This window comes from Megachile rotundata, chromosome 10 (assembly GCF_050947335.1).
Source record: "Megachile rotundata isolate GNS110a chromosome 10, iyMegRotu1, whole genome shotgun sequence".
Taxonomy (NCBI): Eukaryota; Metazoa; Arthropoda; class Insecta; order Hymenoptera; family Megachilidae; genus Megachile; species Megachile rotundata.
In genome coordinates, this window is record NC_134992.1 from 8,221,260 (window position 1) to 8,241,965 (window position 20,706).

The 20,706-nt window shown below is 36.3% G+C and overlaps 1 protein-coding gene across 11 annotated transcripts in view; it reads left to right on the plus strand.

Moving 5' to 3' along the window:
• LOC100876992 (uncharacterized) overlaps positions 1 to 20,706 on the plus strand; it is a 514,205-nt gene that overhangs the window by 363,389 nt on the left and 130,110 nt on the right. For all 11 annotated transcript variants that reach the window (XR_013039710.1, XR_013039711.1, XM_076536597.1 and 8 more), the window contains one exon: positions 11,146 to 11,264. Coding sequence is in view for 9 of the 11 variants with exons in the window: in XM_076536597.1 (XP_076392712.1) it covers positions 11,146 to 11,264 (119 nt within the window). In the remaining 2 variants the exon portion in view is untranslated. The remainder of the gene's footprint in view (positions 1 to 11,145; positions 11,265 to 20,706) is intronic.

Below are 20,706 nucleotides of genomic sequence, written 5' to 3' on the forward strand. Positions count from 1 at the left end.
CGTCTTCACAAATCCAAAAATAAAATATTAACCCAACTCGAAACGAGTTAAGAAGTTCCTAGTTAAATCAAGTTGTATCCTTCGATACAATCGAAAAGGTCCGAGGTGGTATATGATTTACGATGATATTAGCGAAAACCACTATAGTGGACCGTGCATTGTGCATAGGAAGTTAAAGGAAAAATTAAGAGGGTGAAAGAAGGAGGGGACGAGAGAACGAGACAGAGAAAAAGAGAAACAAGGGCAGAAGGAGAGAAAAAGAGAAAGAGAACGGAAAGCGAGAGACTAAGACAAAAACAGGGGCGCAAAGATTAAGAAAGAGAAAATAAGAGCAGCAAATGGAAAAAGAATGAAGAAGGCAACACGGAGTTGAAAAACAGAAAAGGAAATAATAAGTTTAAGAGAGATAGAGAAATACAACAGGGAGTTAAGAGTGAAAGAAAGAGCAGGAGTCTGAGAATAAAAGAGGAAGACATCAAGAAATAAAAAGGAAGAAAGAAAAAGAGATTGAGAAATTAAGAGAAAGAGAGAAGAGGAGTGTGAGATTGAGGGAGAAAGGAAAACAGTGCAAGAAATTGGAAGGGAGAAAGAGAAACAATGCAAGAAATCGACAGAGGGAAGCGAAACAGCGCAAGAAATTGACAGAGATGAGAGTCACGAGGAAAGTAAAAATAAAGGAAGCAGAAAGAGAGTAGACAAAAACCAGCAGAGAGCGAAACAGTAGCAGATAGCTAAAAAGAAAGCGAGAAACAGAAAGATAGTCATAAAGAAAGTGAGAAAGAGAAAGATAGCCAAAATGAAAGCTAGAAAGAGAAATACAGCCAAAAAAATAAAACAAAAAATAGAAAGACATCCAAAAAGAAAGCGACAAATAGAAAGATAGCCAGAAAGAAAACGAGAAATAGAAAGACATCCAAAAAGAAAGCGACAAATAAAAAGAAATCCAAAAAATAGACCGACGTCCAAAAAGAAATCGAAAACTAGAAAGACAACTAACAAGTGAAAGAAAATGACAGAAAGAAAATGCAAAAGAGAAGGAAAGCAAGAAAGAGTGAGAGAGACAAGAAGAGAGGAGGGGTTCTCTCGAAGGGGCCAGACGGCCGTAGAAAATGGTGGTAGGGAATGCAATTTGTTGCTTCCGGCCAGGCGAAGTCCTTTAAAGAAGTGCATCTTATTACCAGCAGCCAGCAGGCAGACGAGAAACTCGCGCCCCCGTAAATAATGAGGGAAAACCAGCCTCGACGAAGCGAACGAACGAACGAAACGCGTTTCGTGCCTCTGCTATACCGGGGACATAAAAGTGAGCCACCGTCGTCGTCGTCACGTCGTTGCTGGAATATTATTCGCGATGCTGCGGACGAAAATACTCTAGTACGTACAGTCAGCGGCAAGTCTGACTTCCCTAGGGAGAATGTGTCAACGAAGGGTGAATACGGCATCAGTTCGTTCGTTTTTATGAACTTTTGGGGATTTGAGGAGAATTGAGGGGGTTGGAAGTTTGAGCTTGTGATTTGGGGATTTTGAGATTTGAAGGTGTTTGGATAGGGGAGTCTAGGGATTTAGAGTTCTGGAATTTGGGGAGTTGGTGTTTGGGAAAAATTGGGATTTGGAAGAGTTGCGATTTGGAGACAGTGAAATTTTTGGTGATTTGTAATTTGGGGATGTTGGTATTTGGTAGACTTGGGATTTGGATGTGTAGGGAATTGGAGGTGTAGAAATTTGGGAGTCTAGGGATTTGGGTACGTAGGAATTTGGGAATATAAGAGTTTGGAGAGATATTAATTTGGGGATATAGGTATTTGAGATACTTGGGATTTGGAGGAATAGCAATTTGGGGACGTTGAAATTTTGGATGATTAGTAACTTGGGGGTGTAGGTATTTGGCACACTTGGGATTTGGATGTGTAGGAAATTGGGGGAGTAGAAATTTGGGACTCTAGGGATTTGGGAATATGCGAATTTGGGGATATAAGAATTTGGAGAGATGCTAGTTTGGGAATGTAGGTATTTGGGGTATTTGGAATTTGGGTGAGTAACAATTTGAAGACGTTGAAATTTAGGATAATTAGTAATTTGGGGGTGTTGGAATTTTGGGACGTTGCGATTTGGTACTCTAGGAATATGGGAATTTAGATACTTAGGAATCTAGGAATTTGAGGATCTAAGGACTTTAAGACTTAAAATTAGGAGAGGTTGAGGGGATTCAGTAGATTCAGATTCTCAAATTTCTTCTCAAACTACTAGATCCCCAAATTTCTCACCACGTCTCTACATCCACATTTCCCCAAATACTCATACTCTAAGCTTCCCAAATTCTTAACCTATCCCAAAGCTTGCAAATCATCAAAAGTCCCTCCAAATCACAGAGTAGCATTAAGGATAATCTGATGATAAGCACTTGTACTAATAACTGCACATTAATTTCTAAACTTGATAACTCTCCATGTATCTCCAACCCCCATTACATACACCCCGCTCCGTTGCCCACACCATTGCCTATGTATGCCATTCAACGAACATTAGATCTAGCATTTCTATCCTGAACTATACACAAACACAACAATTCCCATATTTTTCGCTCGGCACAAATACACGAACCTCCGTAAACAAGCGTCCATCATCAGCAAATTTCGGTCAGACAAGGATATTCGGAAGACGGTGCTTCCGGCATCTAAGCAGAAAATCTAATTTGCCCAGCTTAACCGTTAAGAAGCTGCAGATACACAAGCCGGGAACGCGAGGGAGTTTCAATTTACGTAGCAAGGTCCAGGGTAGACAAGCACAAGAGAAGAAGAAGGGAGAGGACGTTTGAACGGGCCTCGACGCCGTTTGGTCCTTTGGCCATCATCTTCGTGCCAAAACCCGTATCTCTTCCAGCCTCCCTAACGGTTCTTCCTCGAGAGCTAAACAAACATCATTACTCCTGGCCTTTCTGGATGCCAGAAACCACCCGGTCCTCCTCCATCCACTTGCTACCCGCTATTCACCCGCAGGACCAACCTGCACGCGTCTCTAACGGTCTACCTCTCGCGTTACCAAACCCGCCAATGTACACGCGGCGATGCCGTCGCTGAATACGTAATCCGTCGGTGGTAACATTGATACTTCGTTAAGGGTGGAACTCAGTTAAGGGGGTGGGACCGATGGATCAAGTTAGAGAATGCCGGAGTACACTCTCGGGAAACGAGGTAGGATATGTACACTCTGGGTCATTTTTTATACCAAGATTCGGAAATTTTTATATTTGTTAGCTCTTGCTGTTTACTTTCTTTCTGTACTGGTTTGGTAGCTTTTATGGTTTTTCATTTGTACTTTTATGAATTTATTTATACGACAATGTACAACTTTGTAGTTTTTGTACTTTCATATCTCAACTCTGTAAGTTTTAGAGCCTTTCAGTTTAAAAAATTTTTAAGATTCCTTTCTTGAAGACCTTCAAGTATTTCAGATTCAAAAATTGTCAATCTTCCAATAAGTTCTACTCTTAAAATGCTCGAATTACCCAAATAAAATTCGCAACATTTGCAAATTCCCAATGTACCGTGGACTCGAAAACCCAAAGTTCCAAGAGACGAGCAAATTGTCACCAAAAGCTGGTCGCGTTCGTAAAACGATTAATCAACCCAGCCATTCTACGATACAGAATCAATTTAAAACTAGTGCCGTTCTACAATTCGGCAGCCGACCGCATCGCACCTGATCCATTCACGACAGCCAAAATCAACAGGGTTCTACAGCGAAACAGGGAAAAAAAGAGGCAACAAATTTGCCCCGAAGCGTGGAGATACTCGACACCCGTACATCTCCCAGAGGGTTCGAAAACCCCGGCATTTCCCCATTTCCCTGAGCGGAGAGTAGCGTTGGATGGCGAGAACAAACGTTAACCGAATCGACCAGCAGACTAGACGGTGTTGGGTCTCAGGTTCGCGTTCCTCGTGTACAGTCGAGAACAAATCTTGCTTCCCTAGGGAAAATGTGCCTGAGGAGAGGATTAGTATTGGGGGATACTTAGGTGGTTTTCGAATTTTGGGGATTTGGAATTTGGGGGGTTGAGAACTTTTATGGTTGCAAATTTGGGGATTTAAGGATTTGGGGATTTGGAGATTTGGAGGCTTGGAAATTTAGAGATTTAGCGATTCGGAGATGTAGGGATTTGGGGATGTAGGGATTTAGGGATCTAGGGATTTCAGGATTTAGAAATTTGGGAACATGGGGATTTGGGAACTTAGCGATTTGGGGATGTAGAAATTTGGGAATCTAGGTATTGAGGGATGTAGGAATTTGGCAATCCAGAAATCTAGGGATTTAGTTACCTGAAAATTTAGAGATTTGAAGATTTGGGAATTCGGGGGTGTGAGGATTTGGATATTTGCGGATTTGCGGATTTGGGAATTTGGGGATTTAGGGATTTTGGGGGTTTTGAGGATTTGGGGATTTCGAGATTTGTGGACTTGGGGTTTGGGGATTTAAAGATTTGGAAGCTTGAAAATTTGGACATTTGCAAATTTGGAGAATTGAATATTTTGCAATTTAAGAATGCAGGAATTTGGAGATCTTAGGTATTGCAGGGTTTAGGAATTTGGGAACCTAGTGATTTAGGAATTTAGCGATTTGGGAATTTAGAGATTATGGAAATTTGCAAATTTAGTGATTTGGAGAATTTAGGTATTAGAAGAATTGAAAACTTGAAGTCTTGAAAACTTGTAAACTTGAAAACTTGTAAACTTGAAAACTTGAAAACCCGAAGACCCGAAGATCCGAAGACTTGAAAACTTGAAAAGTTGAAAAATTGAAAAATTGAAAAATTGAAAAATTGAAAAATTGAAAAATTGAAAAATTGAAAAATTGAAAAATTGAAAAATTGAAAAATTGAAAAATTGAAAAATTGAAAAATTGAAAAATTGAAAAATTGAAAAATTGAAAATTTAATAACTACAGAACCACAAATCCAGGATACTTGAAAATTCGAGAATCTCGATAATATGTAGAATTCCTCCATAACATCCACAATATGCAAATCCAAATTAATTAAACGTTACATCACATCACCATCTCAAATCTAAGATATTCCCCACAAGTTCACGCACGGATCCTGCACGGAAATCCTGCATCTCATACCTTGACAATGTAATAAGCGGTCTCGAACGTTCGATCGGCAGCGTAAGTTTCGATTCCGGCCAATTAATGAAGCGGAGTACAAGCGTTTTCATCGGTCGGCAGGAAAATTGCGAGCCGCGACGAATTAAGTGTAACGACTTCCAATCGAGCCCCATGATTTTAATACACGACGGCAATCGGACCACGCGTTTCGTGCAAATGTTCGCAATTCAATGGCGGTCCGTGGCGCATTCCAAACGGTTCATTACGAGCAGTCGAAACGGAACGAGGCTGGACACGGTTTTCAATTACCACGCGTGGCCGTCGTAAACCCAGTCGGACGCTGTTTTACGACGAACATTAGAACGTCGATAAAGATACCATTACGCCATAGTGAACGATGCCTGAACTTCCGTGTTACCGTCGATCAGGGTGGTCTACTGTCTGCGCCGTTACTGGGGCGTTCACTCGTCACCTTCTCACTGAAAACAAACACCTGACAGTTTTCGCATTTTCGTCGTTTTTAGTCGCAAATTTTCAAACCTCCAAATTCACAGATAATTCATAATTTTTCATATCGGGTTCAAAATAAATTTATTCATTTTCAAGGTTTACAGCAGTTTATGCGAAGGTCATTCCACGCCAAATCTTTTGGACGTCCCCATCTGCGATTTTGCTCTAATCAAAATATGTTATAGTCCATGCGAAATTACGGGGGGTTTAAGTCATCATTTTGCCGCTTTCGAATTTGTTAACGAATAACAAGCCTTCAAAGTTTGCAATTTTTGCCCACTTTTGCGAAAACAGGCATCACTTACGAATTTTTTTCTCAGAAATTACTGAACCAATTTAGCTAAATTCTTTTTTGTTTTATTCATGAAGGATTGGGGTATTATGAAATATTTTTTATTGATTTCGTTCATCTCTCTCGTAATAACGAAAAATTTTAAGGATAGGAGCTCTAGTTATGAGACACCCTGTATAAATTTATAAACAGGCTTCACTTATGAATTTTTTTCTCAGAAACTTCTTATCCGATTCAACTACATTATTTTTTGTTTTATTCACAAAAAATTGGCCTGTCATAAAATATTTTTTATTAACTTCGTCCATCTGTCTTATGATAACGACAAATTTTAAGGAAAAGAATACTAGTTGTGAGGCACCCTCTATAAATTTATATACAGGCTTCACTTGCGAATTTTTTTCTCAGTAATTTCTTATCCGATTCAACAACATTATTTTTTGTTTTATTCACAAAGAATTGCGCTATTAAAAAATATTTTTTCTTGACTTCGCCCATTTGTCTTACAATAATGAACAATTTTAAGGAAAATTAGTCAGAAAAAGAACACTAGTTGTGAGACTCTCTGTATTAACTTATAAACAGACTTCACTTATGAATTTTTTCCTCAGAAACTACTTGTCCGATTCAACTGCATTATTTTTTGTTTTATTCACAAAGAATCGCGCTATAAAAAAATATTTTTTTTTCGACTTCGTCCATCTATCTTATAATAACAAAAAATTTTACCAAATTCGCTTTTTTCAAGTACCTTCAATACTTAGAACGTGATAATGCTAATCAAGGACATAGGAAAAATTTGAAAAAGTACCAAGTATGAATAATAGTTCAAAATCGATAGGAAGTTCAGAACAGCAAGACGAAACCAAAGAGAGACGGTAAACAGAATTCTTAATTAACGCGAGAGACTGCTATGGCATTTGACGCGTTAACAACAGCCAGGTCGAAGACATGGTCGAGGGTGTCGTAGGTTGGTATGCCTGTTAAGTATGTGGAATTGGGTTTATTACTCGCAGAGGGGCGTGTACTATTTGAGGAACTATTTCAGGAAGCTAAAGGCCGAGGGTCCCCGCGCGTGTATGGACGTTGTTCCATTTGAAAGTCCTACGAGCGTGCAAGAATAGCCGGAATTAGCGACGAATTTGCCGTCACCGAATATCGTGTGAAATTCCCTGCTTCAAATTTGGAGAGGAACGATCGGCGTTCCTGATAAAATTAACCTCATCCTTCAAACACCTTCGAGATTTCGACCTCTCTTTTCTGCTGTTCGTTACCCGTGTTACATTCCGAATTTTGTGGTTTAATTTTGAAATTTTGGGTTTATGGAAATTTGGGAGGAGAGCATTAGGAAATTGGGAAATTAGGAAACTGAGAAATTGGGAAAATGGAAAATGGGAATTGGGATATTTGGAAATTAGGAAATTGGAAATTGGAAATTGGAAATTAGAAATTGGAAATTGGAAATTGGAAATTGGAAACTAGAAAATAGGAAAAATTGGGAAATGGGAAATGGGAAAATGGGAAAGTAGGAAAATTGGGAAATTAGAAACTAGAAGATGGGAAAATTGATAAATAGGAAAATTGCGAAATTGCGAAATTGCGAAATTGGGAAATTGGGAAATTGAGAAATTTCGAAATTCAGAAATAGAGAAATTGGAAAATGGGGAAATGGGAAAATGGAAAAATGGGAAATTGGATAATTAGAAAATTGAGAAATTGGATAATTGAGAAATAGGGAAATTGGGAAATTCAGAAATAGGGAAATTGGAAAATGGGGAAATGGGAAAATGGAAAAATGGGAAATTGGATAATTAGAAAATTGAGAAATTGGATAATTGGGAAATAGGGAAATAGGGAAATTGGGAAATTAGAAAATTAGGAAATTGGGAAATTGGGAAATTGGGTAATTGGGAAATTAGGAGTTAAGGAAATTTTGTAATTAGGAAATTTAGAAATAGGGAAATTAGAAAATGGGGAAATGGGAAATTAGGAAATTGGGAAATTGAGAAATTGAGAAATTGGGAAATTGGAAAACTAGAAAGTTGGAAAATTGGGAAATTGAAAAATTACGAAAAGATACTTCTCAAAAATTAAATTAATTAACACGAATACCTACCGATACAAATTTAATTTGCTCTCCTCTTCAGATTTGTAATTAAAACGAGTACATAATCCGCAATTAAAAGTTACGAAACATCTTCCGCAGAAAAATTTCCAAGTTTTTTAAAGTCATACTTTTAAAATTGCAAATAATCCTTGTTTGATTTGATAATGTCGGAACTTGTAGGAGAGCTTTATCATATTAATTGGGTCAGTAATATTACAGGTCGTGTGTACACATCAGATGGAAAGTGTTTCGTTTAGGGGGAAAAAAAGAAGGAAGGGAAAATAAAAGAGGATGAGTATCCGTCAGAAGTTACTTTTTTAATTACGATACAAAAGATCTGACAAGCGGTACTTTAATTAAGATTAAAAAGTCGGATAGCACGGATTGCGGTTAACTTTTCTTTCGATTAACCTAGATTCGAGCGGTGCGAGAGGAAAAGAGGGAAAACGAGAGCTACACATTTTTTTCCCTCAAGTGACGTAGTTTTGTTTTATTTCGAATAATAAACTTTTGCTTTTTGATAAGAGGCTGTTTTTCGTGGATTTGTTTAAGTTATTAAATGACCTTAATAGCTGTGCTTCAAGATTGTAATTCAAAATGTTATGTTGAGTTATGCTTTATTTAGTTTTTTGGAATTGCGGGACAATTGCGAACGTGATGAATCAGATAATATAGTACTAGCTTACGTAGAAATTATTCTGCCTTTATTGTTTTGTCTCCTGGAAATTTTAATTAAATTTGAAATTATTACGCGGAATTTGAACATTCTTCTCGTGATAAATATTTTGAGGTAGTTTCGTTTTAGGAAGTGGAATAAATGAATGCAGAAAATGGTTATTTTAGAGCTTAATTCTGTATGTGTAATTATTCACATGTGTATATGTGTTATGTACTGTATGTTGTTTACATATGTGTATAATAGAATATAATTATATACATATGTTTATTTCGTAATATAATATCATTCTGAATTTTTTTATTTGTCAAGTTTCTGGAAATTTAAAATTTTACAAATTTCCAAAAACTCAAAATATTTCAAAAATTCTAAAAATTTTAGAGAATTTCCAAATTTCCAAAAACATCAACTATTTGAAAAATTTCAAACTACAAATTTCTCAGAAGTGTCAAAAATTTCAAGTTTTTAAAATTCCAATAATTCCAAGAACTTCCAAAATTCCTAGAACTTCAAATAATACTAAAATTTCAAATAGTTCTAAATTTGTGAGAACCCAATCCTGCAAACTCTATAAACGTAAGTTTTCCAACAAAAAGCCGTGCTGAACCGACGTTTCCTCACATCGCCATTTTCCCTAGGGAAGTTTTTCTCCGCGCCGTTCACGAGTGTCTACCGTATTTCTCCGAAGTATCGAAATTCTACACGGGCCTGATTCGCGAGAAAATCGGTAAATTTTACGGTTGAAGTATCAGCGATCGCTGAGTCGACAGTTTATCCTTTCTTCTTGTTCCATTAGGAAAACGGAAGTTTCCGGGCTGGGTCGAGGAAAGTTCCTTTACGGTTTTCCACGTTCGAAGCCGAGGGAAATTTCCTCGTGGACGAGAGTCGATCGCGACTTATTCGCGTCGTCGTCTCGAAAGCTGGCTCGAAGCGAGTTGTAGCGAACCGGATGAAAGTAACGGCGAAACGAAAAGTGGAAAAAGAACTTTTCCGATAATGGAGCCGAGAATCGCGCCGCGTGTTCGCCGCAGCTGCATTGGAAATTAATTTCGACTTAACGACGCGTTCCCCCGCGCCCCGGATTCGAATACGATTCTCTAGACGGGTTCACGCTGTGTTATGACTTTCTGATGCGTCCGCGTACTTTCAGCAAAGCGACAAATCGAACCTGCGAGCTTATTTGCACCAACTTCAACTACCTTATCGATAACTTGTAGGTTAGTCGAGTTTTAAGCGGGAATTTCGTGTCTTGCAAATTCCGCGAATGTTTCACACGACTTTTTTTATGAAGAAATTTGGAGAATAGGAAGAACTTGTTTATTTTTATATTGCATTTTATAGTGTGATGAAGAAATGGGAGATTTTTATATTGTACTTTATGTGGAAATACATGAATGTACATATATGAATATAGAAAGTAATGTAGAAAGCAAAGGGTAGAAATACAAGATATTAACGTGTAATCACAATGTTATAACTACTAGTGTATCATGTTTAATTGTATAATTACAATTTGCACAAGCCTTTTAATTTTACAAAAAACGTGCATTTTATAGTGTGATGAAGAAGTGGGAGATTTTTATATTGTGCTTTATGTGGAAATATATGAATGTACATATATGAATCTAGAAAGTAATGTAGAAAGCAAAGGGTAGAAATACAAGAATTAACATGTATTAATAGTGTTATAACTACTAATGTATCATGTGGAATTGTATAATTACAATTTGAACAAGCCTACTTATTTTACAACAAACTTGCAAAATACTGAAATACTTGAAAATAGCAAAATACTGAAATACTTGAAAATAGAAAAATACTGAAATACTTGGCAATAGCAAAATACTTAAATACTTGGCAATAGCAAAATACTGAAATACTTGAAAATAGCAAAATACTGAAATACTTGAGAATAGAAAAATACTGAAATACTTGAAAATAGCAAAATACTGAAATACTTGAAAATAGTAAAATACTGAAATACTTGAAAATAGCAAAATATGAAATACTTGAAAATAGGAAAATACTGTAATACTGGAAAATAGCAAAATACTGAAATACTTGAAAATAGCAAAATACTGAAATACTTGAAAATAGTAAAATATTGAAATACTTGAGAATAGAAAAATACTGAAATAATTGAAAATAGCAAAATATGAAATACTTGAAAATAGCAAAATATGAAATACTTGAAAATAGCAAAATATGAAATGCTTGAAAGTAGTAAAATACTGAAATACTTGAAACTAGCAAAATACTGAAATACTTGAAAATAGCAAAATACTGAAATACTTGAAAATAGTAAAATACTGAAATATTTGAAAATAGCAAAATATGAAATACTTGAAAATAGCAAAATACGGAAAATTGATAGTGATCCTAATTAAATGAAGTGTACAACAAAAATCTACAGTGCAATACAACAGTACCAACCTTGACACATCGAATTTCTGTCGACAGGTCTGCGGAAAGGTGTTCAACAACGCATCGGCGCTCACGAAGCACAAGCTGACGCACAGCGACGAGAGGAAATACGTGTGCACGATGTGCGGCAAGGCGTTCAAGCGGCAGGACCACTTGTGAGTATAGATCCAGCCCCTTTTACGCGTCGATTACCCGAAAACGCCCTCGTCACGTTACGAATTTCGTCTTTCGTCGGCAATTACCGAAAACCCGTTAAATTCCCGTTTTTAAACGTCTCGTGTCCCCTTTCGTCGAGCGGAACCGAGTGTGCCAAGCTTTTTCGTTCGTGAAAACCACTCGACGTTCGCCGCCGGCATCAAACATCGGCCTCGAGGCTTCTTATACCTCCTCCATTGCATAATATTATGCAACAGTTATATCGCTACTTTGTGCGAGAGAATTGTTTCTTCCGGAGGATGAATTCAGAGAGCATCTTGCGGGAGCTCAAATTTCGAGGGTGTGCTTTTGTTGCGTATCTATTATACTTTACTGGGGATAATGCTTTTGTGTACCTCTTGAGTTTCGAACCTTTTTGCTTGAATTTGTGAAATAATTATGTATTGAGTCAGAGTGAATTTTAAAGCCTTGGAACAATTTTTAATACTTGAATTAACTTGTTAGAATAACTTGTAAATTATCTTCTTACTAATTTATGAAATAATTGCATATTAAGAGGGATGATTGTAAGCAGGGTGAATTTTGGAGCCTATTGGGACAATTTTTAATACTTCACTTAAATTAATTTGTTAGAGTTACGTGTTATAAATTATCTTCTTACTAATTTGTGAAATAATTGCATGTTAAGAGGGGTGATTGTAAGCAGAGTGAATTTTGAAGTCTGTTGAAACAAAATTTTAATATTATGCTTAAATTAATTTGTTAGAAAGTAACTTCTTAAAAATTGTCATTTTACAAAGTAATTTGTCAGGAATAATACAAGTGATGAAATAAGTAAAATCAAGTTTAAACAAGTTATTAAAAAATGTTATAACATGGAGCAAACTCTACTTCATTTCAAAACAAGATAACTTTTCATCACATAAAAGTATCTTATTTTATATCGATTTTTAACATAAATTTTCTTGAAAACAATTATATATTTTTTAAAAATAATAATTCTTTATTAATAATTGAAGATATGCAGTAGAAAAAGGAGGTAGTGTTTCCGTAAACGTAAAATACAGAAGAAAAATGAGCTATCAGAATGTCAAGGGTGAGAATCGAAGATTCAATTTCCCTCAATTCTTTTCGAGAAGCGAGAAGAGTGAATCGGTAGTGGCAGCGATAGGTTAGATAGTGTTGGTTAGACTTGTTGGCCGGTCAAGAAAGAGGTTGAGCTTGTATTTCCTTTTCGAAGAGGAATCTACAAATCCTCTCTCCTCTTTTTCTTCGACGTATCCTCTTATTCTGGATTCGCCACGTAACTTGGCTACATCTCGAAGAGGCAGCAGTTCTCCTTTTCCATGGGTTTCCCTGCCTTTCTTGTCACGTTCGATTCTACTTCGTGGTATCGCTTGCGATTCGTTACATGTTTTGTTAGAAATTTATCAGCATTGCGTGAAAATGTGGGTTTTCATTCTTTTTTATTGATATATCACGTGTTATGTGTGTGCGTATAAAGTGTGATTCATGTGTTGAAACGGTAGGGGATATGTTTGTATGTAGGCATTTTATTGTCATTTTATGATTTAGGTTATTTTTTGTTTTCATGTGTTGTATTTTCATTTGTTCCATCGGTAGATTCCTCTGTCTTTATTTGGATTTATTTATTAGGTGGATTTGTAAATCACTAGAATTGAGAGATTTTTTAATCATTAAGTTCCTAGATATCTGGACCCTTAGATTTGTATTTCTGGACTTGTAGATTTCTGGATTTTTAGATTTCTAGATTTCTAGATTTCTAGATTTCTAAATCCCTAGGGTTTAATATCTCTAGATTCATATATTTCTAGACAACAGATTTGCTGATTTATGTATCCCTTGACACCTATATCTCTATATCCATGTATGTCTGAATCCCTATATCTCTACACATACCATATTTTACCTGGTACATTCCCACATTCCTAAACCCCTATTGAGTCCCCTATATCCCTAGATCCCTACATCCTTGAATTTCCAAATCCTCAAATCCCGAGAATCCCCAGATCTCTACATCCTCCAACACCCTGTAATATAGAGTACACCCAACATCCTATACGTCCACATATCATAATAGTTTTAAAAGCGACATTGATTTCGCGATAATTTTGCAACTATTCCTCGCCAGCATGTTCTATCAGCCTTTAGAGAGCTTCCTACGCTCTATCGAACGACAAGCTCGAAAATTCGTCTTTGTGCTCGTATCGAAATTGCCGCAATCCTCTTTTGTGCCTCGTTCCCTCCGCTACGTGCAGCGGATTCGCATCGACCGGACAGTATTTTTCTTTTCCTCGACCTTTCCTCTACGTCGCCTTCGTTTTATATACGTATTTCATTCGATAGGGTCGCTCGACACTATGTTCAATGCGAGCTGACGAACAGCCCGAAGAATTACTTTCGTTTCATCTCTGCTCCCGAGCTTTTTCTTTCTTCCCTACCCCCCTACTCTTTCTTACAAATTCATTCTCGCCGACCCGTATTTTTTTTTCCTCTTTTGTTCCTTTTCAAGGTTTGTCATTCGCTCTTTCTCTCGATCGAAAGCTTTTTAAATCTACTTAAATGAAATTTGTTTCTTCCTTTTTTTACTCTCAATGTACTGCCAAGAATGAAACCATCGATCGGTTTCTAAATAGTTTGCAGCTGCACAATTTTTCTATTGTACATGCAGAAAGTTTTTAATCAGGTTCCATGCTGACTGTCTTGTTATAACTTCTTTCAGGGATATTGTTCCTTTTGATTGCACGAGATTTATTTTCCTGTTTTACTAGTATGACATAAATGTACTATTTTAATTAATTAATTAAAATTTTACAAAGTTTAATTTTAGAAAATTCAATTTTAGAATTACAATTTTGATAATTTAATTTTACTGGTTTTCACAAAGATGAATACATTTTATTTGCAAAAAAAATTCTAAGTTTATTATTTTATTTTACTGAATGTCATGATCTTTATTGCAGTTTTTTGTCATTAGAATTATATCAGTACTAAAAAATAATTTTACTGTTGCTATTTTTAAACACAAGCAAATGTAACATCTGAAGAAAACTGCAACAATACTTCTTCCTAGACATCTTCATGTACCTATAACACTAATCATACAATTTCCACAAGCTACAAGAGCTGCAACAAGTAATTCCAATTTCCCAAAAGTTCTAACGTAACAAATCACAGAAAGAAAGTTAAAGAAACTGATTTGTATCAATCGAATCCAAAAGTATCATTTACGGTCCTAAATCAAAGTAGAGCGTCCGAAATAAATCCGTTTTGAAGGAACAACAGTATAAAATAAGAAATCCGCATGATTTGTACGTGTTACGGTTCACAAACATTGTAGAACATTGTTCCACAACCGATGCGGTCATTCCATTTGGCTTGGGTCCATAAAATTTCTCGGTCGGTTACTTGGAAACTCGTTTTCAAGAAAGCATATGCCGGGATTCGAGTAAACGATGTGGACGACTTTATCCGATCAGCGAAAAAGTCCTTGGCCTGTTTCCTGTTTTTATTGAAATCCTTTTAACCTCGGATACCTCGATGGAGACGGGACTTAAGTACCTAACTCTGTACGTAGCCGTGGATCGGAGTCGTAAAGAATTGTGTTTTCTCTATCCCGAATCCTTTTAAACTTCGCCACGGTATTGCGACCTCGCAATTTCAACTTAAGAAAAGCGAGAACTGAGCTGTGCTGTACAATAACGTTACCGAATCGCGTTCCATGCTGATACCGCGTCCCATTAATCCTATCGATTAACTTGTAAGGTAAGGAACGTCTTATTTTATGGCTTGTTTCGGGGAGCTGGGGAGAGTGGCTTCTGATCCACTGGAGGATACTGAGATTATTTTGCGAGGAGTTGTGTTGGACGTTAGTAAATGTGGAAGAGATAGTTTCAAGTTAGAAAGTGGAAGAGGATAATAAGAATAGTAAGAGCAATAAGAATAGTAAGATCAATAAGAATAGTAAGACTGATAAGAGCAGTAAGAGTAGCACGAGTCATAAGCAAGAGTAATAAGAGTAGCAAGAAATGTAAGTGCAGTACGTGTAGTAAAAATAATAGGATTAGAAAACCAGTACAAATAGTAATGTAGAAGAGAGTAGTAAGAGCAGCAAGAGTAGTAAGTAAGAGTAATAAGAGTTGTAAGTGATGTAAAGGTAGTAAATGTAGCAAAAATTATAGGATCCTCAAACTAGTAAGAAAAGTGAAATAGAAGAGAGTAGTAAGAGTTATAATAGTAGTAAGAGTAGCAAGAGCAATAAGTAAGAGTAATAAGAGTAATAAAAACAGTAAAAGTAATAGGAGTGAAAAGAGTAGTAAGAGTAATAAGCAAGAGTAATAAGAGTAGCAAGAAATGTAAGTGCAGTAAGTGTAGTAAAAATAATAAGATTAGTAAACCAGTACAGATAGTAATGTAGAAGAGAGTAGTAAGAGCAGCAAGAGTAGTAAGTAAGAGTAATAAGAGTAGTGAGTGAAGTAAGGGTAGTAAATGTAGCAAAAATTATAGGATCCTCAAACTAGTAAAGATAGTGAAGTAGAAGAGAGTAGTAAGAGTAATAAGAATAGTAAGTAAGAGTAATAAGAGTAGTAAGAGTAGCAAGAACGATAAGTAAGAGTAATAAGAGTAATAAAAGTAATAAGAGTAATAAAAACAGTAAGAGTAGTAAGAGTAATAAGAGTAGTACGTAAGAGTAATAACAGTAGTAAGAGTAACAACAGCAATAAGTAAGAGTAATAAGAGTAATAAAAGTAATAAGAGTAATAAAAACAGTAAGAGTAGTAAGAGTAATAAGAATAGCACGTAAGAGTAATAACAGTAGTAAGAGTAACAAGAGCAATAAGTAAGGGTAATAAGAGTAATAAAAATAGTAAGAGTAGTAAGAGTAGTAAGAGTAGTAAGAGTAGTAATAATAGTGAGAGTAGTAATAGTAGTAAGAGTAATACGAGTAGTAAGTGTAGTAAGAGTAGTAATAGTAGTGAGAGCAGTAGGAAAAGTAAAGATTAGTGAGTATAGTAATAGTAGTAGGAGTAATACGAGTAGTAAGAGTAGTAGTGTTAACAACAATAGTACATGTAGTAATACTAGTAAGAGTAGTAACAGCGTTAATAGTAACAAGAATAATAAATGTAATAAGAGTAATGAGAGTAATACCAGAGCAGTACAGACATTAAGAACAGTACACACACAACTTCTTTAACTACCCAAACTAACATACCCAACACAAATTCCCCCTAACCCATAAATTAATAAACCAAGCATCAAGACTAATACAACACCTAATTTTCACCTGGAATAAAAACTTGATGAAAACTTCTGATAATTTAACGAACCGAACATCTTTATTAAATCATTTTTGCACTCCTCGTTTTTCGTTCGAATGCCTCATGATACCTCATAAAATTTAGCACAGAGAAGAGGAAACGTGGTATCTTTGGGCAAATGTGATTAAGAGCTTCCATCGTTCGAGGGAAGTTTGACGGGTGTAAAAGAAATAAAAGCAACAGAGCCTCCATGATCGAACGTAATTTAATTCTGTTTGCACGAAGTAATAAGCGTCGTATTACACCTTTCATCGCTGCCCTCCGATGTCGAGTTGCCTCTTCGATTTTATTTCATCATTACATAATGACTCGGGATGGAGAAGATCTCGTAACGTGTTTGCGCAGCTGTCGGAAATTTTTCATGAAAACGCATACGTTCTTTCTATTATTCTTTCTCTATTTTAAACTCCAGAAGATTTTTAGAATCGTTCAAGTATATTAATAGATACGTTGTGTGTATATTACCGAAATAAATGCCGCTTTTTACATTCTTGTTGAGGTCTTTTAGATCATTGTTATATTTTACGTTTATGTTCAAGTGAAGAATTTTTTATTATGCTTAATTATTATACTAAATAGTGTAACTATTACTACTACTCGGACTTAAACTGAACATTGAACTATGCCAAAAATATAACAAAATGTTATCACACTTGAAATATGTGCGAGTGTGTCGCAAGCGCGTCACCATTGTAAAGCGAGTACGTCACTGGTGCGTCACTAGTTCGATGTAAGAGTTGCAAGTGCGTCATCAGTGTGTCACTAGTACGTCGTATGTTGCGAGTGCGTCATGGGTGCGTCATTGGTGCGTCTGGTTCGTTAAGTGTGCGTCAATAGTGCGTCATGGGTGCGTCACGAGTGTGTCATAAGAGCATTGCATGTGCGTCATGAGTGCGTCATCGGTCATTGATACCTCCTCGATGCTTCAAGGGTGCGTCATGAGTGCGTCATCAGTCATTCATATCTCCAGGGTGCGTCAAGGGAGCGTCATAAGTGCGTCATCAGTCACTGGCACCTCCTCAGTGTTTCAAGGGTGCGTCATTCGTGCGTCATCAGTCACTGGCACCTCCTCAGTGTTTCAAGGGTGCGTCATTCGTGCGTCATTAGTGCTTCATTAATGCGTCAAGGGTGCGTCATGAGTGCGTCATCAGTCACTGGCACCTCCTCGGTGTGTCAAGGGTGCGTCATGAGTACGTCATCAGTCACCGTTACCTCCTCAGTGTTTCACGGGTGCGCCATTCGTGCGTCATTAGTGCTTCATTAACGCGTCAAGGGTGCGTCATTCGTGCGTCATAAGTGTGTGACGATTGCGTCACGAGTGCGTCACATATGTGTCACGGGTGCGTTCCTAGTTTGTCACATATGTTGCAGGTGCGTCACGAGTGCGTCACGAGTGTATCTCCCCCTTATAGTGCAAGTGATTAATTTAACATACTTTGTATGTCTATCACTCTCTGAAGTTTTAAGACCTCTACTCAAGTTTAACTCGATATCAGCAATACTTATCAAATACCGAAACAAGAACCGTCGAGCAGAAAACCGACCAATTCCAATTCTTAAAGATAATTTCCGGTCGACAAAAGTCCAACCGGTTCATTTCTTGCGTTCACCCCTTTCTTTCTTTCGGCAACCATTGTGATTTCCTCGGCGTATCTCCGTTATCGAAGTAAATCCACGATAGTCGTTTTTTCCGTGAATTCGAACGGCGACGCTTGAAATAAGGAAGGACGAAAGGAAACGCTTATATCTCGAGAGGTATTCTCTTGGAGAGCTTCTCCTCGACTAGGCTAAATCCACAGAGAAAGAGAAACAGAGGAGGAAAGATAGAGTAGGTGTGCTGAGGGCAGTCTCCTCTTGGTCCAAAAGGGATTTGCGACAAGTTCAGTGGGGAGGGGCAGAGAAAACGGGGGCTTCAGAAAAGAGTCGTTGCCGATGCAGCGAGCGTGAGAGAGCTTCGTCGTTTTCTTCGGTCTTCCGCTTGTAAAGAGGGCTTGCTTTCCCGCCTCGATATCGCCGATACCCTCTTTGTTCATGGCCTTCCTTTCCCGTCCGACTCGCATTAAGGATGCTCTGACCCCGTGAAATGAAAGAAAATAGATCGGGACCTCCGCGTTTAGGTGATAGCCTTCCCTCTTTGCGACCAACCTCTCGCAAACGGGAATTAATGAGCAGTTGATAATTGCTGGGAATTTCGTACTCGACCCTGATATCCTTTCTAAAACAATTTTCTTGCTATTGTACGCGTTTTAGCTGGATTTTTATAGATACAGCTTTTTAGGAAGAGCTCATAGCTGTTCCAAAAGAATTTCTAATTTTATTGTACACGTTTTTGGTGGATTTTTAAGGGGTGCAGCTTCTCAAGAACTATTTTCTCATCAATGAGATACTTTTGTTGGTTTTTAGTTTGACACGATGATATGTTCTTATGTAGGATCAGTATTTGATTTTTTATTTGTATTCATGTTAATAAATGTTAAGATTTACTATAACTATAACCTAGTTAAGTTTAACATAATATATAATTATCAGCACACAAGTACACTATATTGAACGTTTTCAATTTTCAAATCAAACATCACATCACCTATAATTTTGACTAATTCGTAAATCAGCATATTATGCACTTTCTATCTATAACTATTTATTAACATAAATATAAATATTATTTTTCTTCTAGAATATAATAAAAATATAATTTACAGTACTTTGTAAACATGCCTTATTTATGAATTATAATTTGTAATAATTAAACCTTGCATTTTTCTAAAAATCTCCCAACAAAGAGATACGCTATAAAGTTTCTAAAAGAACGAACGAAAGAGACACGGTACAAAAATCTGTTATAAGCACTCTGAAACAATTATACAATGTTTTTGAAGGAAGAAAACGTTTGAAAGCCACGATGGATCGTAGATAGACGTTTTCGTGTAACCGTATTTTAATCTCATACGTTATATACCGTGAGAATAAGCTTCCACGAAAGCTCGAGTGTTTTCACTAGCAAGTTGTTTCTCATGTTTGCATGGGATCCCCGTTTCGAGAGAAATTTTTTTAAACGCGTGCTACGGCTTGTTTTCAAAGGAGAGCTTTGCCGGTCGTTCGTTTCTCCTCAATTTGTATGCAAAATTCATTTTGCATATAGAAACGTGGAAGGAAAATTGTTAGATCATTTTATGCGTACGAAAAAAATAAAATTATTAAATCAACATTTCATTTCGACGGCGTTTTAGAGAGAAATGGCGTGCTTGTACCTTTGGTGCTATAAGATTTCAAATTTTTCTTTCATGACGATTTTTCGGGTCATTTTTTGTTCGCAATTTTTTAATATTTTAACGGAGATTTTAGTTTCGAACGTTTGGAAATTAAATATTTCGGAGAGATATGATACTCGCAATTTTTTAGCTCTTTAATGTTTGAAATTCTTATTTTAAAAAGTTTTGATGGTTGGAATTCTTTTTTGGGAAGCTTTAATACTTTTAGCTTCTGTTTGAGAAGCTTGATATTGGAAATTTTTAATTTGACAAGTAATATTTATTACTTGTCAATATTTTTTATTATTTTAAATATTTTGGAGAGATTTGATACTCGCAATTTTTTAGCTCTTTAATGTTTGAAATTTTTATTTTAAAAAGTTTTGATGGTTGGAATTCTTTTTTGGGAAGCTTTAATACTTTTAGCTTCTGTTTGAGAAGCTTGATATTGGAAGTTTTTAGTTTGACAAGTTTTAATACAACCAAATTTTTATTTTGAGAAGTTGTAATATTTCAAGTTTTAATTTTGTGAAGTTTCAATATTTCTAATTTTTATTTTCTGAAGTTTTAATACCGCCAAATTTTTATTTTGAGAAATTTTAATACTCCTAATTTTTATTTTGTGAGGTTTCAATATTTTCAATTTTTATTTTGAGAAGCTTTAATATTTAAAATTTTCATTTTGAGATTTTTTAATAATCTCAATCCTTATTTTGAAAAGTTTCAGCAATTAGAAACTGCAATTAAAATCTTCAATTTGAGAACCCTAATAGTTCACAAAATTTATAAGCTACAACACAAAAATTGCAAAATATCAATCTCGTCTTACAAACAAGAGCTCATTTAAC